This window comes from Siniperca chuatsi, linkage group LG1 (assembly GCF_020085105.1).
Source record: "Siniperca chuatsi isolate FFG_IHB_CAS linkage group LG1, ASM2008510v1, whole genome shotgun sequence".
Lineage (NCBI taxonomy): Eukaryota > Metazoa > Chordata > Actinopteri > Centrarchiformes > Sinipercidae > Siniperca > Siniperca chuatsi.
Window position 1 is genome coordinate 3,013,329 of NC_058042.1, and position 24,625 is coordinate 3,037,953.

General features: G+C 41.1%; 1 protein-coding gene across 8 annotated transcripts in view; it reads left to right on the forward strand.

The window, feature by feature from the left end:
• LOC122878957 (multiple epidermal growth factor-like domains protein 11) overlaps positions 1 to 24,625 on the forward strand; it is a 139,741-nt gene that overhangs the window by 45,641 nt on the left and 69,475 nt on the right. For all 8 annotated transcript variants that reach the window (XR_006378604.1, XM_044202534.1, XM_044202524.1 and 5 more), the window contains exon 6: positions 4,293 to 4,385. Coding sequence is in view for 7 of the 8 variants with exons in the window: in XM_044202534.1 (XP_044058469.1) it covers positions 4,293 to 4,385 (93 nt within the window). In the remaining variant the exon portion in view is untranslated. The remainder of the gene's footprint in view (positions 1 to 4,292; positions 4,386 to 24,625) is intronic.

Below are 24,625 nucleotides of genomic sequence, written 5' to 3' on the forward strand. Positions count from 1 at the left end.
TGTGTTTGAACGATCATATATGTTGTTTTAGAAGACACAAACCTGCAACCTGTTTTGTTTAAGCACTAAATTAGTTAAATCTTTGATATTTTTAATACTGAACAGTGTTTCTAATTTGACAGTGCTTGGTCTAAACCTATATTACCTTTTAATAAACATTTTCCTGTCTTCATGGAAACTAGCACAAACAAATACTCATCACAATAAAACACATTTGCCACAGGTGAAATACACCAGTCCTGTTCAGTGTCTACTGTATTTCTGCGCAAACGTAAAGCTTTCAGTATTACAGGCAGAAACTACCATCCACTAGTATAAATCTTTACTCGGGGTGCAGTGCCAAGTACATGTGGCTCAGAGGATTCCTGTCCTAATGCAAGAAAAAAGCTGTAAAATGTTAACACACTGCCACTATAAATTTAGAGAAGACGACCCCTCTATGTACCATAAAGCCTAGCTTCACTGAGGCCAGTCTAACTCCTGCATCCACTGTACTCACTTTTCCTTACTGCTCGCATACTTCCTTGCAACTTTAAAAACTCAGCACTTCACTTTTTGTGCACTGTGCTGATTTTAAATTGCACCTCATAGCCTTAAAACACAGTTTAGTTAAAATAGTGTGTGTTGCAGGATTAGTTGTGTGTGTGTGTGTGTGTGTATGAGCTTGCTTTGCATGTGTGCATATAAGTCCCATCATGCAGATGCAGTGACTAAAGAGGCATTCTTTTTCATTTATGTGATGTTCATTTGTTCCTGTGCACATATTTATGCAAGTCAAGCCGCCTGTTAGAGAGGAATCAGTCGCATAACAGAGAACCAGAGCAGCAGCACATCATATCTGTGGGATGGAGGAGCTAAAGTCTCCAAGCTGTCAGCCCGTCTTCTCCTAGCACAATCCCTACCTGATGTATGATGCAGTATTCATACTGTGATACACAAGTGATCCTCACAAAATGAGTTGGAGGGGATGTTAGATAAAGTTCAGCCTTTCACTTTTAACAAGTGACACAGATGATGATAAAGCTGTTTTTGCTTTTGAGTTTTCATTCCATTAAGCAATATGGGGTTTTTAGTGGGATGCGTTAAATGACCATTTTTATGGTTTTTATCTTTTTCGAATTTTTGAGCCGTGGGACAGTGTCCTTCCTTGCTAACAGAAAAAGAAATTACTGCCTTTCCCAGCATGCATCGGGCTGGGTACACCTGTACTTTGCCACTCGGACTCCATTTACACACAACAAAGTCACTGTGCCCGGCCAAGAAATAGTTACAGCACATAACGCCCCTTAAAACAACACATTTTCATTTGTATGTTTGTGTACGGATTAAACAAACAAGATATAACATGAAAAAGAGAGCTCTCGGCGATGCTTACCGCAGATGTATTTTTATAATTATATTTTTGGGATTTAATTACATGGCCGACAGTAGAGAGATGACGGGATATGAGGGGAGGGCACGAACCAGGGATGTTGCGGTTCATGATGGGTGCTTAATCCCTAAACCACCAGGGCAGGGTCCCAGTGGCAGATGTTGAACTTTGGACAGAGCCAGGCTAGTTGATTCGAGTCTTTATGGTAAGCTAAGCTAATTGTCTTCTGGCTCTAGATTCATACTTAACAGACATGAGAGTGGTGTCGATCCTGTCATCTAACTCTTGGCAAGAAATCAATTAAGCATATTTAAAACACAAAATGGCAAACTGTCCCTTTAACACCAGGTGTAAATGGGGCTTCTGTCACACAGAAAGACGTATTCGCACACACGTTTACACATGCTGACAATTAATAGTCTCCAAATCACCTGAGCTGTTTGTCTTTAACCTGTTGAACCTGTTTTCATGTTTCCTGTTAATCCTTAGCAATGGCATTCAAAATGTTACATGGCTTTTTAAAAAAAAATATTTTCTCAAATCTGAGGCATGATGGTTAGCACTGTCATCACACAGCAACAAGGTCCAGTCCAAATCTCAGCCTGGTTCTTTCTTTGTGAAGTTTGTATGGCTCCCTCTTAAACTGGGTTTCCTGCAGATGCTCAGGATCCTTCCAACAAAGAGATAGTAAATGCCTTTCCATCCACCTTTTTACTGCGCATTTGCAATTTGCACATTAAAAAAACCTGAGTGGAAACTAGAAATTAGAAAACAATGTCAAAACATTGCAAAAAACATTTCATGCTTGGCTGAGGTGGAAAAGTTGGTGTATCGATAAAAACAAAATGCGACTAAGTGCAATAGAAACGGACTGAATAAATCATGATGTACATGAACCTGCAGCCTTGTGGAACATGAACTGAGCAGTGAGGAACTTGTTCTCGAAAGCTTCTCCTTGATCTACTGTGGTTTGGATTGAACCTCATTTGTACGTTGCTTTGGACAAAAGCGTCTGCCAATTGAATAAATGTAACGTAAACGTCACAAGTTTCCACTGAAGAGATGAAAACATCAGATCTGTGTGAGGAGACTTTAAGGTTCCTCAAATTATTACATTAAATAAACATAAATGTCATATTTCTATCAGGTTTTCCACATGTTTTTCCATTGATTGAGATTAGCTCATCATCTCGCCGTCTTCTTCTGTCGTGGTTTAATGGGACCGCACTGGAGAATTAGCGCCACCAACTGTTTGTCTCGACGCGTCCAACTCTTAATATTCACATAACGGTAGTGGATGGAAACACACATTGAGTTGCATCTTCCTTTGCCGATTTTCTGGAAATTCGGTTAAAATTTGTGTTACATCTGGATGGAAACTTGGAAACTTGTGTCATCATGAATTGAATTAGTTCGAGGTAGCTCAGTTGTCAAGGTATGATCCAATCACAGTCACTCATGGAGGTCGTTGCCCAAGAGTTAAAGACCCTTCACTGTGGCTACCAGAAGCTTTATGACCTCCATTGATGCAAGTGTGTTTTATGTTCGTCTTTATATTAAAAATGATATGGATAGAGAGACACTATAGAGACTTTAGAGACGAACGACTTAACTTTGGCAAAAACATTTGCACAAATTCTATATGGATCCATGATCAGAGTACTTTATATCAGAGTTATACTATAAATCCCCAGGTAGTACATGACATCAAATATTATTAAGCCACATTATTGATAAATACAGTACATTACATTATACAGTATAAAAGACTTGAGTATGAGGTGGCTTCTGCTAAAGAGCGGCTCAAAATGCTCTTTATGACGCAATGACAATAACTGGAAGTGAAAAAGTGAAGTTTATATTATTAAAAGTCATTTTGATGTGCCATTGGGTTTAAAGTTTTACGTGTTACTCTTTGAAGTCAGTGGGAGTGATGTTTTCAGATTCACTTTTAGGTTTCAATTGTGATATAGAGAGAAATGTGTGTGTCTGTGTGTGCGTGCCATTAGTCTTTTCTATGTCTTTATTGCTTACTCTGTCTTTGCTTTTGTCTGTCTCTCCAGTCTCTATTGAATTGTTTTCCATTTATTTTACCTCCTTTACTTTTTCTCCCCTCCTCCTCTTCCTCACACCTTCTCTTGACCACCTCTGGCCTCTAAGCTAATCGCTGAACAAGATAATGACACGACAGCCCTGTGAAAACACTGCATCATTTATTATGCTGTGATAGAGTCATTTGTTTCGAACCTTCAGATAGTGTGTGACATCTCTCAACTGTAAGGTCGCGTCTTAATGAAATATTACACCAGTTGGAAAAGCTTAAGGTGAAAATGAAGAAGTCAGTGCTGCCTTATCTGTTTGCTGTACGAAGCAGATGATATGCCTTATCGGGAGACCGGCTCGTAGCATCTTACCATATGAGTTAAGTAGATTTTTTTTAGGACGGTGAATAAATAAATATTAACAGCCACTCACAATTTGTACTCTTGATGGATTAATCTGTGCCTCATTGATATATTAATTTGTCAAACCACAAACAATTCAAACAATGACACAGCACAGCCGTGATGTGCACAGAAAATGACAAAGGGGCACTTTGCACCAGGTTAAGGCCTTTGTAGACAGTTCATGGACACGCCCCTGCCAGATATTTAGGGTGCACTGTATGTAGCCTGAGAGGCGAAATCCGGGGCGAAAAACTCCTGCAGCACTCGCTGCCCCTCGTTAAGCTTATTGCTGTGAGCGCGTGATAATAACTGTAGGCGACTCAAATGACCGTAATAACAAAGATGCTCAGCTTCATATCTTCTCTCACCTGGACCAGTAGGTGAGAGAGATGTCAGTAAGACAATCACACTCAAACAATAAAAGTGACCCAGAGGTTTGATATTAATGTCGGTGTCCTCTTCTTTCTCCTAAGCGTTGTGTACTGAAGAGTGTGCCCACGGACGGTGTGTCTCTCCTGACACCTGCCAGTGTGAGCCCGGCTGGGGAGGGCTGGACTGCTCCAGTGGTGAGTACAAACCACAGTAGCTTGCTTCAGTCATGAAATGAGTCACAATATCCGCCTCGAACACACAGTGAAAAGTAAACAAATCATATAGGCCTGAAGTTTGATCTTTTTCTCACGTTTCCATAAAACCACCACATGGTCCATGTGCATGCAGTGAAGCATGGCAAAACGGTAACAGTATGAACTTATGACATGACATGCTTTTCGATACTTGCCCTTCAGTCTGTTCATCATCAGTGATGGAGCCTGACGATCGATATGCTGCATATTGATATTGATATTTGAGAGTCAAAAACTGTTAATAACAACATAAATGGTAAATGGACTGTGCTTGTGTAGCGCTTTTCTAGTCTAGTTTTTCTTTTTCTAGTGTTTCACACTACATGTCATTCACCCCTTTCATACACTGATGGCAGGTGGCAGCTCATCAGTACAAAGAAACAAACTTATTCACACACACTCACACCTTCGGGAGCAATTTGGGGTTCAGCATCTTGCCCAAGGAAAACTTCAGCATGTGGGCCGGGGGACGCCGGGGACCGCCGAGCTTCCGATTAGAGGCCGATCCGCTCTACCTCTAAGCCACAGCCACACCCATATCAGCCGATATCAATTTTTCATCATAAACGTAACGTAACATAAACACACAACCATTTAAATGTATTATTATTAAAGAATTGTGACCGAGATATGTACTGAGAGGGACATTTTATCAGAATCAGAATCAGAAATACTTTATTGATCCCCGAAGGGAAACTCTTTGTTACAGCAGCTCGCCTTTACGTCAGTGCACACAGGAGAAAGTACTAGCAAACAATATGATACACTATAAAACACTATAAAACAGGTCAGAAAATAAATTAAGTACCAGGTGGGTATAAGTATAAGATAAACTAAGTGTCAAGTACCAAGAGGGTTTACCGGTTGATGATGATAGTACAGTATAATAATACAATGTAACAAAATAAGTAATAAGCAGAGGTGCATGTACTGTCAAGAGTAATGGAGGTATATAATATCAATAACAATAAATAAGAAAAACTAACATGGGAAAACTAATATTGCACAGGAGTAGTACACAGAATATTGCACAATTATTCAATTATGGTAGAGATGTGATGATCAATGTCCAGTTTAGTGACTTAGGGTCATTCAAACTGACCCTTAGAGGGAGGAGTTAAAGAGTTTAATGACTTCCTGTGGTGCTCTGTGGTGCATTGTGGGGGGATGAGTCTTCCGCTGAAGACTTTGTTTGACCAGCACGTCATGGAGCGGGTGGGAGACACTGTCCAAGATACAACAAGTTACAGTTGAAATATAAACTCTCTCTGGTGGACAAACTATGGAGACACCGTTTCCAAACTAGCTCAAACATATCTTTGGCAATTCTATACTATCATTTCTTGTTACTTATCAGCTGACTTATACGCTGATACCAACGTGTCTGTGATACGCGAATATCAACGACACCTTAAGGCAGGGACACACATTAAGATTGAGTTGATTATGAATAGAATTGGGAGTCAATTAGACCAAGTTGGACCGAGTCTGTTCCAGCCTGCCTTTCTGGCTGCCAAGACTATAACATTTTTTGTGTGTTTTGTTCAGTGTTTGTAGGTTTCAGCTGGTTCTGTGGCATCAACATATTTGTTTTAGCATCTTATTTACGCCTGCAACCATAGTTAGTCAAAGGTAACTGGCATGCACGAGCTGTTTGTAGAGATCTTTGGTTCGCACACTCTTGTTTCCCCCCTCACACACACTGCAACAATCACACCCTAATGGACACCAATCAAATCTGGAGCTGGAGCAACATTTAATGGTTGGTGACGGGGCACAGCATGATCAGAGTTTGGCATTTCATGGGACACCAAGTCATCTGACGTTAACCTAATGTGGTGATAAAGAAAAGAGCACATTTTCACAGTAGAGGTCAGTCTGCAAGCTAATTCAGGCAGATAACTAACGGAAATGTTAAATGAGCAAGTAAAACATCATAATCTGTTTGTTTGGCTTTAGAGCAAAATGATCCGCTGGTCGTTCAAGTAGTTTAAGTTTATTTTTAAAGCGCAATTTATAGTGTTCTACAGAGTGATTAAACAGTAGAAAATATGTTATACATACTGTGTAATATAGATGCACACACACACACACACAACCCCCTTGTGTTTATTCTTGAATAAAAGAAAATAGGCTGTTCCACTATTGAGGAGCACAAACACTAAATGCTCTATCACCAGGTTATGATTGAATTCTGGGAATTTGGAGGAAATGGCTTTTCCTGTGACCTGAGGAATCGGGCTGATAAACTGGAATTTAGTGCCCAACGTGATGAACAGGTAGCCAGTCAAGAAATGAGCAGCTGCAGTTTGAATTAGCTGCAGCCATTGAATGGTTTAACAGGAAGACCAGTAAAAAGGGTGTTCCAGTTATCGAGAGACAAGTGTTTCCGGCTGGAACGGAGAGCATGGATTTTTTAAAAAATATTCCTAAGATGATGGAAGGCTAAACTTGAGGTACTGTAGCAGCAGAGTGGATGAGATTTTGTCTGAGGCCAGAAAGTGAGTTTTGAAAGCTTAAAATTTCAGTACCTGAAATAAAGATAATCTTTATCTTTGTGTCATGGTTACTGATCAGCAGCTCCCCCAAAGACATTTAGGTCAGTTTTGTGGTACGGAACAGTAAAAATTGTACTGATTGAACCTTTTAAACTGGAAATGAAGCTATTGCACCTCAATATCAATCTCATTTCTGCTGTTTGGTTCCACTCCTCAGCTCTTCAAACTCTCATACTGCCCTCATGGCTGCTGTGGGAGTCCAGTTCAGTATAAACCATGGGTGTATGTGTGTGCGGTTGGGGGGAATTTGGGGGCTATTGACACTTAATGAGTCACATAGCCCGGTTAAGTCCCACTTTGTTATTGGTGTGCTCCAGTCTTCCCATTGTTTACCTATTTTTATTGCTGCCCAGGTGCCAGGGGACTGAGGCCAAGCCAAGACAGGGGTTAAGTAAATCTACCACCACTTAGGCTTAAGGGGAAGAGGAGGATGGAGTATGTCAATCAACTCAATCTAGTATGTCGGGTTCACTCTGGAAGTTTGGCTGACTTTAACTTCCTTTCTACAATGTGCTGCAGTTGTCTGTCTTTATGCCTGCCTGTCTTTTTTTCATGTATCCATCTATTCATCATCCCCCTTTTATTTCCCTCTTATTTATTTTAGTGATAAAGCAAAACTCAGTATGCATCAGCCACACACCTCGCCTTGCAGATAGTGCAGCTATGTGACAGGTGAATTTGAAGTCTGGAAAATAGATTAAAAAACATATTTTTGCCAGTGTCCCGTGTAAGATTAATACACCACAGCGTGAAGACTCTGCGCCCTCACATCCCTACAATAGAATTTGTCATTTGCTCATTACCTGTGGAAGAATGTAATTTGCTATACAGGTGCTGCACAGTGAGACTGAATTGTCCCTCCCATGGGGATATTGAGCCTATTCCTACACAGACTGTGTTTTAGTTTATGCACGCTCTTACGTGATTGGTCAGAGGATATTAATCCTGTGGCCAATAACAGATTTAAAGGTCCCACATCGTTTAGTTTTTTTATTGTTTGTTTTTTTAATATATCATGGCTCAGGATGAGAGCAGTGTTCTTCACAATGTTTTGCAAATACATTTGGTTTAGTTGCAGTGGCATGTATTGAATGAATTTAAAGGCTTAATGTCTCACAGGCAGAACAGATGCATTACTGGATCCTGATTGGTGGACAACACCTGCTCCTCTAATTCAGATGAGTTAAGACCTCTTCCAGTTCCGAATGTTACAAACAACAAAGGGGAGCCAAGAAGATAAAGTCCAGCTGTGATTTGTTAATGAGAGGTTTTTAGCCCTGTCTGTAAAAAAGGGTGGATTCTTAAAAATAAAATACCAGTAAGCCAATCACTCAAACAAAATCTACTCAGATACAACAGTCCTGCAATAAATCCTCCCTTCATGAATGTTATAATGTTCAGTTTTTGTTGAAACTGTTTTATAGAGGTGTTGATTCAATTGTATGATCATTTTGGAGCATGTAGTTTTGTGGTGCTTTTGAAATGTATTGAGTTATACTAACAGGTGTTTCTGTTGTTTTGACCACCCCATTTATACCAGTGACGTTCGCCCGATTACATCGGCGAGACTAAACCAAAACAGTAAAGCTGTGGGCCGTGAAATCAAAACAGTAAGTTAAAAAAAATGCTGTCAAACTCTGTAGAGCTGAGGGGAGCTGCAGAATCGTGTGGTAATTCTCTGTGCGACCCCTTTCCCCGACCACCTGCCTATGACATCTGTGTGGATGCAGAATGTAACACTAGACTGGGGGAAAAAACGTTGCCAGTGAGCATAATTGAGGCAGAAATTGCGTTCCCTGCACAATGTATTTAGCAAAACCATTTGGTAGCATATGAATGTAATTTCTAGGAGATAGGGTTCCATGTAAAGAATTATTTAATCTGTTTTTACGTGATTGTAGTGGGTGGGTTTATTTCCTTTTCTAACCCACAGTACATATCTTATGCATGCAGAACACAAGATGTTAGTAACAAGGGACTTAAACTTCAGTTAGGCTCTCTGAGTAAGGACATTGAGGAAAAGAAGACGAGAAGGCCACAGGATTGTCTTTTGCGTCGTCTACTGCTGTAGCTAACCAGATTAGCTGTTGAAGCAGTGTGTGAGCCTCAGCCGCCTTTCCTCTCCAAACTCCCGTCCAGTTGAAGAACTTTGTTGCTCTGCCAGGCAATATAAATAGCTCGGACAGAAGTGGGGTGAAGCAGCGAGAGGAAGGCGAGGCTGAGAAGGCAAAGACAAAAGAGGAGATGTAGGAAGAGGCCTCAAAAGTAGGGAAAAGAAGAAAAAAGTGGTAGATAAGTACAAATTATGATGGCACTTATCATGTCAAGATGGAGATTATGATGAGAGAGATTATCAAGCGCAAGAAGGAGAAGATGAAGGGAAAGAACAATGCAAAGAAGCAATTTAAGATGGTAAAGATTCTTAAAGAATTAGAGGAGAAGCAAGTTGCTACATAGGCAATTTATGAAGTGAATCATTTAGATTAACAGTGATAACTTCTGCGCCTTCAGACTTGAATTGATGAATTTCAGTGATGACAAAGTTGTGCTAGTTTACTTGCATGTATATTGGTATTTGCCTTATAAATTATGAATAAATTATGCAAAAGAAACATCAAATACCAAACAGTTGTATTTATTGATTTTGAGTGTACAAGATGAAAAAAACATTTTGTTTATGTGCACACAATTTCTATATCTAGATTACAAGAGTCCTACCAAAAGAAGGGTTGTTTTAGGTTTCCATGTGGATATAAAGTATTCTCAACCCTATCGCTTTAATTTATATTGTGGTCTTGTTAAGTACTTGATTTTCTTCCCTTTCACTAGACAGAATGTTGATATTGGACAGTTCTGGAAAATCCAAGATTACGTGCAATAACGTTTTTAAAACAATTTCTTTCTACAATATCTGCACATGGCAACTATCATATGGTTAGGCAACCCAAACACTTAACATAGGTTAAGGTATGTTTAGGGTTCGCTGCATAAAGGACACACTACTTTCTGCATTGGCACTGAACGGCACTGGATGTAAGTCCTGCTCTGCAGAATTGTTCAGTATGAACATAATTCCTCAGATAGTTTTGGTAATAGAATATTGAATCGTTTAAGCATTTTTTAAAACAAAAGTGGCAAAAATTCACTGGTTCCAGCTCCTCAAATGTGAATATTTGCTTGTTTTCTAAGTCTTCTATGCAGTAGGCGATTTGTAAATTTTTAACAGGGGGGGGTGGCCGGCCCAATGGCCTTCTTGCGCTGCCCCCAAGTGGCAAAAAAAAAATCAAGTAACGCAGGTTCAAAGGCGCACTGAATTTCTCTCGCCCAAAATGTTCAAATTTAATGTGATACTGAACCCCAAGTCTTTCTATAGATATAAAAACTAGTCCCCATTAGGCTCCATTGTAACTGACATGACAGCAGCAGTCAAACTACAAACCTTTGCAGCCATCTTTGAAGGCTCTAGGGTGTGAGTGATTGATACTGTAAAGATAGATGAGTAGAGCCTCATTTCAAACACCTTGGTCACTTGCTAATGCGTAGTTTCATTTCACACTTACAGCAGCTTTATATGACCACAGTCACTCAAGAAGAGCGTATGATACTAACAGCCAAGGTATTTAAAAAGGAAGTACTTTATATCACGACAAACAATTAAAGATTCATAAAAGACTAAACAAATAGAGGCACAGACAGCAGCAAAAAGATATAAATATGTATTTTCACAAGAGCATGTTGGGAGCAGGTAGTTGTTGCTTTTCATCATGTTTCATTTGGCCAACTGAGAGCAATGCCTTTTCGACTCAGGCTGCACCCAAACAACCTCAGCATACACCTGAAAATGTGACTCTGTCCTCTTTAAAAGACCTCTGTTGTGGCTGAATAGAGGTGACAGTATAATCTCAACCAACCACAGGAAATGACCCCTAAACACAAGGGTTTGTGGGTAGCTCACCTCACTGCTCTCTCTCTGCTGGGGTTGGGAGGAGTCAGGCAAAGAGCACAAAACCCTGGCTGCAACAATCAGGTTTTTTGTAAACCCCACTCTCATTCTTATGTCTGTGTTTCACTCGGCCATAAGGGATGAATGTGGCACAGGTCTTCGTTTGTTGTCATGGAAACGGATAATGCCGTAGCACTTTAGATTAACAAGCCTTTTACTGATGAGCTACTAGCGGCTTTTGAGACGGCAAAGAATACTTTTGTTGTTTGTGTCTCTTGTAATGGATGAACTCTGACAGTCAGAGAAAAACTTTTCTAATGCGTACGTATAGACAGATGTGGCGTATTTTAGTGCTTTTCTTTAAATCCCAGTTTAGCTGGGACCAGTTTCCTGTTATTGTTTTCAAACCTGCACATCATCTTTAAAAATAGCAAAGGTGGTAGAAAACAGCTAAACCTGGGGGAACATGTTAATCCTGGAGTTTGTGGTACGCTTTACCCAGCGAGCTTCTCATTTTACCTTCTGTGTTTTACTCAATTTTTATTTTTTAAAGTTCCTATAAAAATGATAATGTGTCAAGGTCGAGTTGGTGCGGTGTAGATTGCTGAGACGACAGCTGTCAATGGCCAGTGTGGGCGCTTGCTCTCTACTGTGCCCAGACATGCCGTTTATCAGAGCTGGACTCATGCAGATGGAAGCAACACACATAAATACACACATGTATCCCATGTACACACACAGGCAAGAAAACTCACAAACAAGCCGAACAGCAGGTGGGCAGACACACACTCATTGAGTTGCCTACAGTGATGTATTTGCCTCTCTTTGCTGCTTCCCTCGCGCAGCCTAAGTCCCCACAAGAGCCAAGTTTCACAGGATTTTTCTTGCTGGCATCCATGTTAGGGAAAGCCTGTCAAGGTGTGCAACAACATAATGCAGCTCGTGCTTTCCTTCAGCTGTTGTTCTCTCTTTTTCGCTCCTCTGTTTGTCTCTTGTGTGCCTCTCTCCTTATCTCCCGGTGCCACTCTTCAGCTCGACTGTACAAAATCCATACAGATCCATTGCAGTGCAACTCTGCCTCAGCTTCTAAGTCTTCTATGCAGTAGGCGATTTGTAAATTTTTAAACAGGGGTGGCCGCCCAATGGCCTTCTTGCGCTGCCCCAAGTGGCAAAAAAATCAAATAACGCAGGTTCAAAAGCGCACTGAATTTCTCTCGCCCAAAATGTTCAAATTTAATGTGATACTGAACCCCAAGTCTTTCTATAGATATAAAAAACTAGTCCCCATTAGGCTCCATTGTAACTGGACATGACAGCAGCAGTCAAACTACAAACCTTTGCAGCCATCTTTGAAGGCTCTAGGGTGTGAGTGATTGATACTGTAAAGATAGATGAGTAGAGCCTCATTTCAAACACCTTGGTCACTTGCTAATGCGTAGTTTCATTTCACACTTACAGCAGCTTTATATGACCACAGTCACTCAAAAGAAGAGCGTATGATACTAACAGCCAAGGTATTTAAAAGGAAGTACTTTATATCACGACAAACAATTAAAGATTCATAAAAGACTAAACAAATAGAGGCACAGACAGCAGCAAAAGATATAAATATGTATTTTCACAAGAGCATGTTGGGAGCAGGTAGTTGTTGCTTTTCATCATGTTTCATTTGGCCAACTGAGAGCAATGCCTTTTCGACTCAGGCTGCACCCAAACAACCTCAGCATACACCTGAAAATGTGACTCTGTCCTCTTTAAAAGACCTCTGTTGTGGCTGAATAGAGGTGACAGTATAATCTCAACCAACCACAGGAAATGACCCCTAAACACAAGGGTTTGTGGGTAGCTCACCTCACTGCTCTCTCTCTGCTGGGGTTGGGAGGAGTCAGGCAAAGAGCACAAAACCCTGGCTGCAACAATCAGGTTTTTTGTAAACCCCACTCTCATTCTTATGTCTGTGTTTCACTCGGCCATAAGGGATGAATGTGGCACAGGTCTTCGTTTGTTGTCATGGAAACGGATAATGCCGTAGCACTTTAGATTAACAAGCCTTTTACTGATGAGCTACTAGCGGCTTTTGAGACGGCAAAGAATACTTTTGTTGTTTGTGTCTCTTGTAATGGATGAACTCTGACAGTCAGAGAAAAACTTTTCTAATGCGTGCGTGTATAGACAGATGTGGCGTATTTTAGTGCTTTTCTTTAAATCCCAGTTTAGCTGGGACCAGTTTCCTGTTATTGTTTTCAAACCTGCACATCATCTTTAAAAATAGCAAAGGTGGTAGAAAACAGCTAAACCTGGGGAACATGTTAATCCTGGAGTTTGTGGTACGCTTTGCAAGCGAGCTTCTCATTTTACCTTCTGTGTTTTACTCAATTTTTATTTTTAAAGTTCCTATAAAAATGATAATGTGTCAAGGTCGAGTTGGTGCGGTGTAGATTGCTGAGACGACAGCTGTCAATGGCCAGTGTGGGCGCTTGCTCTCTACTGTGCCCAGACATGCCGTTTATCAGAGCTGGACTCATGCAGATGGAAGCAACACACATAAATACACACATGTATCCCATGTACACACACAGGCAAGAAAACTCACAAACAAGCCGAACAGCAGGTGGGCAGACACACACTCATTGAGTTGCCTACAGTGATGTATTTGCCTCTCTTTGCTGCTTCCCTCGCGCAGCCTAAGTCCCCACAAGAGCCAAGTTTCACAGGATTTTTCTTGCTGGCATCCATGTTAGGGAAAGCCTGTCAAGGTGTGCAACAACATAATGCAGCTCGTGCTTTCCTTCAGCTGTTGTTCTCTCTTTTCGCTCCTCTGTTTGTCTCTTGTGTGCCTCTCTCCTTATCTCCCGGTGCCACTCTTCAGCTCGACTGTACAAAATCCATACAGATCCATTGCAGTGCAACTCTGCCTCAGCTTCTGCTTTTGATTTGTGTTTGCGAGTGTGTTTGTTCCCTGACACTCAGCCGCTCCATACAAGGAACCGAGTTTATTCTTCATGATATGTTTTCATAGTTTTCAGTTTTGTAATTCTTTTGCGCTCTTCTCCAGTGAGTGGGGAAGAATTAATGCATTTTATTTCTGCATTACCAACATCACAAACACAGATGTTGCACTCTTTGCACGTAGGACTCCAAAGGTCAAAGTCACAACATCCAGACAATACTAAAACTAAACAAATACGCCTTGGTTCCTAAAATATTCATCAGTGCTTTTAAATGAGCTCTGACTGCCGGACTGCCTTTTTTGTATCGTCTTGTTTCTTACAATGTGGGAAATTCTTCTAAATCTGATTGCATTCAAGGCTGTGTTGATATCAGGAGCCCTCAGTCACATCACACAGATCCATCTCTACTCTGTTTCTCTTGCTTTTAGTGCCAGAGAGAAAGCAGCAATTAAACAAAAGGGGAAAACTGCTTCTGTGTCTTTAGCATTCTGCTCTGAACTGCACCGTGACTCCTTTTAACATGTAACATTACTACCTAACACAACAACAAGATGTGAGGTGATAATTACTGCAGTGACACTAATAGACTCCGCAGTGCTGCTACTGGCCAGGTTGATTTCACTGAGCTGATTATTCACAGCGATGATAAAGTCAACATTAAGCCTCAACAGGCTAAATCCACTGATATTACAGGATAAGTCTGGTGATATTCTATATTTTTCTTAAACAATACCCATGACCCAAAACCAACCGGGAATGTATCCACTAACAGGTGTGTGTGAATCACAGCCTGATGGATCTTCTTCCTCTGAGCCACAGAGCTCCACTGTTGTCCAGACACTATTAAAAACACATCAGCGAGCCGCTCTGTTGCACTGGGTGACATGTTCCTTCATCACCATGAACACACACACTGTAGTTTATTCTGACTCAGCCCCACACACACCGTCCTGCTGCCCCAAACACTCACTATAGCACCACATGTGGATTCATCCGCCGCTGAAAATAGTCCCCCACTATTTCCTCCTGTTTGTTTGATTAAAAACTACAGCGAGCAGCTGTTTGAGGAAATTACTGAGCCTTTTTAAAACCTTAAACTATATATTTGTGAGCTGTTTTTAAAGATGTACGTCTAGAGAGCTACAGACAGGGTAGGGAAGTCAGAAAGTATTGAGAGATGAACTACCACATTGTTGGTTTTGGTCTTTTCACTGGATTTGTTGACAATAAGAAAAATATAGAATAATTCCTGCCTCATCCTGTAATTCCCAGTTAGGCATGAAAGTTATTTCTTAAAATTGGGAACAGCAGTTTAACAAAATAATCTTTACTCAATGTCGACTCACGACCTTCATCAGCGAATGGAGTGTGCTTAGTTGTCATGGATGTGGTTCACTTGTCATCCTGTGTAAATTTAGGAAATTACCTGACATCTGGGCAAAATTCATTCAGTGGTGAAGGCTGAGAGATGTGGTTGAAAGCTCAGAAAAAGATAGTAAATGGACCTTGACTTAAGATTATTTGTCTAATCACCGTTAAAAGTTTATATTTATTACTGATCTACTACTATTTATATACATAATACGCAACTGTTTATTAGACAGGTTATTATGGTCTTACTTTGTGTTTTAGAAGGTCTGGTTTGGTTATTGAGTGTATTATATTCATTTTAGGTGTGTGTGTTTGGATGTATTGTGTGCCACTTAAAAAAATGAAGATTGTAACGAAAAAGTTAAATTATTTAGTTTCATTTCTTTTAAATTTAAATTTTTATGTACCCATGCTCTGTGCATGGGTACATAAAAACATCACCACAACTTACATTTTGACTGTATAATAACCATGCAGCTTTTCATTAAAATCCTCTTCTAGTGTCAAAACTGCTTTAAACAAAAGACCCTATAAAAAGCTTATTGAGCCACATCAGAAACATATATGCAGGGGCACATGCTCCCTGGCTACGTCTTGTCTTTGGCTGCTTAGACTACTTGTGGAAAACACTTGTTCATGAGATGTAGCAGGTACATAATTTATAAGAGGAAATAAGCAGCAGGTATGTAAGGTAAAGTTCTTTGTAAGAAGACAGGAATGAGATGAGGAGACGGAAGTGTGATTTGGGGGAGTGAGAGAAAGGTAGGGCAGAGACGGACGTGACATGTTTCTCGAAGAGATGAGTTTTCAATCCCCACCGGTACATAGGCAGTGACTATGCAGTCGTGAATGGGATGGGAAGGTCATCCCTCCATTGGGAGACAAGAGTGAACAAAGTCGAGGCCGCCTGGAGGCAATTCACCGAAGGAAAGGAGGAACTAAGCTCCCGGTAGGAGCTGATAGGCTGCTATAGACTCAATAAGAGACAAAAACCCCCGGGAACAGTGTGCGGTGTGGCCTTTCATGAAGATTACCTCTATTACAATTAGACACCGGGGCTCACTCACCCTTGTTATTTAGTGTTTTTATCTGAAAGGTCACCAAGTTCAAGGTCTTCAGCAGTAGACCCACTGGTATGTTGAAGTCCACAGGACACATGCTGTTGTAATACATTTACTTAAACCTAAACACAGGATTAAACTTGAAACAAAATGGACAATTGAACTGAACAATGCTGTGAGCGAACATTAGTGGAGTTAATTATGAGATGGGAGGATATACCTGGCGTCTTTAGAGTTGCTGCTCGCAGGATCAGACAGATGCTTAAAGAGCCAGTGTTTAACATTTAGGAGGATCTGTTGGCAGAAATGGAATATAAAATATGTTAGTATGTTTTCATTAGTGTATAATCTCCTGAAAATAAGAATCATTGTGTTTTCGTTGCCTTAGAATAAGCCGTTTATATCTACAGAGGGACCTACCCCCTTCCACGGAGGTCGCCATGTTGCACCGCCATGTTTCTACAGTAGCCCAGAACGGACAAAAACCTGAGTTCACAGCCACCGTAGTTTCTCCTACATGCTTGGAAGGGGAGGGTGAGGCGAGCGGTGTTCAAATGCTTGCAAACTGCAATTTCACCGCTAGGTGCCACTAAATCCTGCACACTGGACCTTTAAGTCCTCTCACTACTTCTGTAAGGTCACACATGAATGACACATGAAAAACTTAGCCAATCATCAAGCAGCTGAGCCTGTACAAACTTATGCAGTGCATCATTTTGGTAGCATTTTGTCTGAGCAAACACTCATTTCAGTTTTGTTTGTTGCTATTTATCCTTCACCACAGTTGGTTGAGTTGCAGGTCCAAAATGTATTTTTCCTTTAGATTATTTTGCCCATTCTCAATCCCATAATCCATTGCAGCTCCAGGCTGGGAGGTTAATGAGATGTCACAGAAAACCTTTTCACCCCACACTGCTAGATGGTCTCAGAGGAGATGAAAAATTCAGCCATGCTTGAAAAGGGATTAGCTTCAAGTGTTTGTCTTTTGTTTAAAACATGCTACCCTTAGTAGTTTTACATTCTGTAATTAATCTTTCACTTTTACAGTCACGTTAAGAGGCTAACTGGAGTGTTGGCTGCATTTGAAGAAGTCAGAGCAAAAACAATTTGATGTTCTTAAACAGCAAAATAAAAGAGAAGTCTAATCAATTTACTACATGATTTGTATCTATAATTCATAGCAGCGTTTGGTTCTCTGTGAGTGAGAACCTTTTCAGTCTGAATTGTGAGCCTGCCGGTCCATCACTGCAGCACAGTCGCTCAGCATCATGTACACGAGTCTAACTCACCTGTGCTCTGCCTGGCAATAAATGACTCTGAACTCCCACTGCTCTTCATTAGCATCGAGTTCATTAGGTAGCTAATACCTGTTGCCCGTGTTGGAGGGGGTGATACTGTGGGGTCAGTAGCCATTAGCCAGTCTGTCCTCTGTGCTTTGTCTGGCACTGAACCCCATTCAGGAGAAGACTGGCATTTTATGACAACGTGTATCTTTCATTACCCAACAGACAGAGTTCAGCAAGTCATCAAGTGCAGCTTTGCAGGAATGATGCGGCGAGTTTCCGTGGAGAGGCAAGGGAGCGCTATATGAGAAGCCGAGGAGAGGAAGGGATAGAGAGGATCATAGAAATGTATAATTACAAAGAAAGTGTAAGACTGTGAACTTATTGAGAGCCTTAGTGATCCAGATCAAGGGGATGCATGGGAGAGGTGTGTGTGTGTCTCATGGATAAAAGTACCTGTTGTTACCTTATATAAGCTTATTTATGAATGTGTTTGCATATACTGTGCAGTCACTATCACACACTTTTGTCCTTGTTCCACTCAGGAAGGCATTACAGATTGTGTGTGTTCGCGAGGCTGCACCTTGCTCTGGATGTTTATTCTGGCACTTCATTTAGGTCCTCAGTGATAATACACACAGTCTAAGGGGCGCTGATTGTCCTGCTCGACACGAACACAGCTTCACACACACATACACACAACGCTGGCGAGTGGACTTGCTCCATTGCCAAGTCCAATTAACGGCTACAGCCACATCAGCATGCCCCTTGTGTTTGGTCAAAATGAATTTACCAACAAACTTTTTAATCAAATTTCACCACAACCCCTGAGGGTGATTGGCTCTCTAAGCTCCACTGTTTGGTGCTTAGATGTCCGTCTCATTACAAAAGGGAGCTGTGATTCCCTGTGTGGGTTTTCTTGCTTCTTGTGGCGTAAGAAAAATTATCCTTCAGCATTTCTTGCAGTTTGTTAAATTACAGCGAGCAACACAATCAGAGCCACAGTCTGTCTGGTGAAAAGCAAAATGCTCAAATGCTTTTTCTGTTTAATAATAATATTTTACAGACATTTACTGCTGCCAGAAAACGTCTCTGGCTATTGCTAGGATGTGTATTTGAATATCAAAGCACCCGATTCCAGCTGAATGTTGATGACATTGGTACCATGTGTCAGAAGCATATGAACAAAGGTTGATAGAAGTTCCTGATAAACCATCACAATGGCTCCTGAGCTTTTATGTCTGTGAATCTCTTATTAGATTGTCTTAGAAGCACCATTCAAAATACTCACGGCACATCACTGTTATGGCTGATGTCACAGTTAAGACTCCAGTATCATTTTATTAAACTATTTCATAAATGTCACTGAGACTCTACACCCTTCATATCCATGTGTCAGTAGAGCATTTTACTTCAGTTTGATGTTCAACCGCCTGGTCTGAACACCTGCCAGCCCTCCACTATAGCAGATAACTCTAGTTATAATAACTCTAGTAATTATGACACAACTGGCTGAAGTGACACTTCTGTTCTCTAGCTTGTAGACACTGGTCACATGGGGGCAGCAGAAACAAGTTGTGAGCACAGCATCGACATGTCATCACCTTTTAAGTTTATATGCTGAAGTTGTTAGCAAACAGTTGCTTATGTACACATCCAGCAGGTGCGGACAACATGATCATTCATTAGGAGTCGTGTTTGTGTCACCTGATGGATGTAAGTCCAATATTCTCTCTCTTTTAGCTCTGTTTTGGTCTCCACCAACTCAAGGGAACTATCTGGCTCCTTAGCTGCTAAATGCTCCACTGTGTTCATCAGCTGTGACTGTCCGCTGTTTGGAGCCGAGCAGGTAGTGTTCAGTGGGTTTTACAGCTTTTTCTCTGAAAACAGCTGCCCACTGCTGCCAAAAACGACACTATGAGAGCAGTGAGAGCTCTGTGAGTGAGAACCTTTTCAGTCTGAATTGTGAGCCTGCCGGTCCATCACTGCAGCACAGTCGCTCAGCATCATGTACACGAGTCTAACTCACCTGTGCTCTGCCTGGCAATAAATGACTCTGAACTCCCACTGCTCTTCATTAGCATCGAGTTCATTAGGTAGCTAATACCTGTTGCCCGTGTTGGAGGGGGTGATACTGTGGGGTCAGTAGCCATTAGCCAGTCTGTCCTCTGTGCTTTGTCTGGCACTGAACCCCATTCAGGAGAAGACTGGCATTTTATGACAACGTGTATCTTTCATTACCCAACAGACAGAGTTCAGCAAGTCATCAAGTGCAGCTTTGCAGGAATGATGCGGCGAGTTTCCGTGGAGAGGCAAGGGAGCGCTATATGAGAAGCCGAGGAGAGGAAGGGATAGAGAGGATCATAGAAATGTATAATTACAAAGAAAGTGTAAGACTGTGAACTTATTGAGAGCCTTAGTGATCCAGATCAAGGGGATGCATGGGAGAGGTGTGTGTGTGTCTCATGGATAAAAGTACCTGTTGTTACCTTATATAAGCTTGTTATGAATGTGTTTGCATATACTGTGCAGTCACTATCACACACTTTTGTCCTTGTTCCACTCAGGAAGGCATTACAGATTGTGTGTGTTCGCCGAGGCTGCACCTTGCTCTGGATGTTTATTCTGGCACTTCATTTAGGTCCTCAGTGATAATACACACAGTCTAAGGGGACGCTGATTGTCCTGCTCGACACGAACACAGCTTCACACACACATACACACAACGCTGACGAGTGGACTTGCTCCATTGCCAAGTCCAATTAACGGCTACAGCCACATCAGCATGCCCCTTGTGTTTGGTCAAAATGAATTTACCAACAAACTTTTTAATCAAATTTCACCACAACCCCTGAGGGGTGATTGGCTCTCTGCGCTCCACTGTTTGGTGCTTAGATGTCCGTCTCGTACAAAAGGGAGCTGTGATTCCCTGTGTGGGTTTTTCTTGCTTCTTGTGAGCGTAAGAAAAATTATCCTTCAGCATTTCTTGCAGTTTGTTAAATTACAGCGAGCAACACAATCAGAGCCACAGTCTGTCTGGTGAAAAGCAAAATGCTCAAATGCTTTTTTCTGTTTAATAATAATATTTTACAGACATTTACTGCTGCCAGAAAACGTCTCTGGCTATTGCTAGGATGTGTATTTGAATATCAAAGCACCCGATTCCAGCTGAATGTTGATGACATTGGTACCATGTGTCAGAAGCATATGAACAAAGGTTGATAGAAGTTCCTGATAAACCATCACAATGGCTCCTGAGCTTTTATGTCTGTGAATCTCTTATTAGATTGTCTTAGAAGCACCATTCAAAATACTCACGGCACATCACTGTTATGGCTGATGTCACAGTTAAGACTCCAGTATCATTTTATTAAACTATTTCATAAATGTCACTGAGACTCTACACCCTTCATATCCATGTGTCAGTAGAGCATTTTACTTCAGTTTGATGTTCAACCGCCTGGTCTGAACACCTGCCAGCCCTCCACTATAGCAGATAACTCTAGTTATAATAACTCTAGTAATTATGACACAACTGGCTGAAGTGACACTTCTGTTCTCTAGCTTGTAGACACTGGTCACATGGGGGCAGCAGAAACAAGTTGTGAGCACAGCATCGACATGTCATCACCTTTTAAGTTTATATGCTGAAGTTGTTAGCAAACAGTTGCTTATGTACACATCCAGCAGGTACGGAGCAACATGATCATTCATTAGGAGTCGTGTTTGTGTCACCTGATGGATGTAAGTCCAATATTCTCTCTCTTTTAGCTCTGTTTTTGGTCTCCACCAACTCAAGGGAACTATCTGGCTCCTTAGCTGCTAAATGCTCCACTGTGTTCATCAGCTGTGACTGTCCGCTGTTTGGAGCCGAGCAGGTAGTGTTCAGTGGGTTTTACAGCTTTTTCTCTGAAAACAGCTGCCCACTGCTGCCAAAAACGACACTATGAGAGCAGTGAGAGTGAACCAAAACAGTAAAGTTGTGGGCCGGACAGCTAAACAATGAGCTGAAACTCACTATAAAGCTTCGTAAAGCCGAGGGGAGCTGCAGATTCAGGTGAAAATTCTCTGTACGTTCATCACTACGAGTAAAACCTTTCACTTTGTTTTCATTTGGTACATTGTTATTATAAAAATGTCAGTTATAGCCAGGTGCTTTAACTAAATGGGCCCCTAAAAAGGGATCAACAAAAAACAGTACTGAATGCAAAACACAACAAACTGAACAGCAACAGAAGTGAACGACTCTAACTCTAACAAACTGACCCAAACTGGTTGGCCAAACCATTATAACACATGAAGGGAGGACGAACCTAAACTAACTAAAATAACTACAAATAAACACCACACAGACCGTTTGCTAACAACTCAAAGTTAACAATGAATAAATAATAGATAAACAAGATACCTTAAATAAATAAAAATATATACAAAAGTGGTGTTCACTTCCCAAATCCCCCCCTGTGCTGTGGCAGGCATTGGTACAATCCTGGGCCCAGCTGTAGGTATTTAATGCTGCATTCGCCTCATGTGGGATGGATGGTAAAAATGGAAAAGATCCCCATGTTAACGACTTGTGAGTGTTTACGTCATTTGATTACGGAGCTGGTTGTGTTGTTATGCAATGACAAAATTACTTTGGTTGACATGAGGCATCCATGTTTGTTTGGTTTTCAGGCACTTCTGTACGGTGGCCGACAAGGGCAAACACACATGCAAATAGACAAAACACAAGCAAATTAAGAAAACATCTTCATTCATTTGACAACACATGCACAGCATTTAGAAAACACACTGCAAATACAGAAACGTGCTGTAAATACACACAACACAACAAAATACAGAAACACGCTGCAAAGTCAAAACAACAACGGAAGTGTTTCTAGAGGACACTAAAGAGGTTTGTGACTCATGAAGTCGGGTCTTTATCATCTGTTCACTGTTTTTCTATTATTTTGTTTTGTAGTTTCTCCACTTTGCGCATGTGCAGTCTGATCTGCAGCGTGGATTTACCTCGCGGGAGCTCGCAGACTCAAAGTTTATAAAGCATTTTTGAAACTGAAAATTAAGTTAGATTTGAAGGAAAACTACTGTTAATCAGAGATAATAAGCAGGTTCACCAGTGGTGACAGTCGGCCTGCAGCCTGTTATGAACATGGAGAGACCGAGTGCACAGAAACAGCGTTTCCTACAGTCAAGTCAAGTGCAAGGTTTCCTGCATTAAACCCACCGGTGAAATGTTTCGTCCTCACCGATACGTTTTTAAACATGGGAGTTTAGACAGTTATCCTGCGATGCACTTTGAGGAGACAATAAAGCTCCTTGATGTGACATGCTCAGGTCGTACAGCGGCATCTCGTGTCAAAGCAGCTTCATTAGTGATTTAATACCTGTAAGATAATTACTGCATGAGAGAGTATCGTTACAAACCCTGCATGTCTTTCCAAAACAAAGCCTGTCGACTTTTGGTGAATCACTTCTATTTGTGACGGACAAAACCGCCCCACTGATTATCGTGCAGGCTACAGGTCGTCTGTCAACACTGGTGGGAGGATAGTAAAGGTTAATATCTGTCATAAACACGAAATCTCCTCACAAATCATTAAAAATACTGATAGAATTCCACTTTTCCACGTCAGATATATTGGAGCTTTCAGAAAGGTCTGAGCTTACTTGGATGTTGAAGTGAACGCTGTTTACATGTCGGAATCTTATAATTAACTTTGATATGACATGAACGTGACATAACACTACTCGTTGCATTAGTAATATGTTTTGCATGGAGAAGGCCAGACATCTCTAGAGCCAGCTGCACTGTAACTAAAAGAAAATGATATTAGTACAACTTTAAGACTTAATTTAAAAGAAACTAGTGTTGACATTACAAAATAACTGAATGTGTGTGCTACATTTACTGTACAAAAATAATGTAAGTCACATATTCTAAAAAACTTAATTGCAAAATCCAAATGTGTTGGCTGTTTACTTACTCTTACTATATAAGATTAACATGTTAGAAAGAAAGTGTATACATAAACAACAGCTCATGATATCAACATATACAATATTGCATCGTTATGTGCTCTGTTTACAGATTTGGTGAAAATAGACTCCATCAGCAAACAAATTTCAGGCTCCTGTTTTCCCATCAAATCCAGAGAGTCCCCCTCTTTCTCCCTCTGTATGCCATCAATCTTGTGTGTCTGAGAGTGAGAGGGGAAATGGACTGGCACCTCATCTTGGAAACCTTTTGATTACCCATTTTCCTTCTAATGCCACGTGAGCCCACGCTAGCCAAACCTCCTGACAGGCAACCCATTAAGGAATATAACGAGTTGCCCACTCCCGCCTGCCCTGCCCCCACGGTCTCAACATTTCCTTCTCTCTCTGTATGCACTCTGATTAATTTCCAAACCAACTTGTTTATCGTCCACTGCCGCCTTTTAGCTGAAGTGACCAGCACAATAGATCCTTTTCTTCCCCACACAACTGACTTCGCTTTGACTTTGAAAATGGCCAGGAATTATTCATCAGCTGTCTCCCTCCACTTTACATTTGCTCAGAGAAGAGGAGCACAATTGCAGCCTCCCCAGTCTCTTTATTTCCTCATCTACTTCTCTCTCAGTCATTTTGTACTTCAAGCTGTCTTGACCTTTCTCAAAGGGGCTCGTGGTGCGGAGGAGGGAGCTGTGACCTCCAAGTGAGAGGGAAGGTTGGTCTCTTGATTCCTAAAGGATCCCCTAAAGCCAGTCTGCTCTCTAGGATGGCACACAAACTGACTTTGAGCATACTCAGGGTTTAGGATAAGATGACACTTCACTGATCCCTTATAGAGGAATTGTCTTCTAGGACAAATACCAAGAGGACACAGCAAAGGGAAATAGCAAAAAAAAAGGAGAACATGAAATGAAAGCTATGGTGAAACATATAAGTTATTGTACTTTCACAGTGGCCAAAAACAGCAACAAAAAGAATGAATGGAGAATGTGTGTTATTTTTAATTAATTTAGATT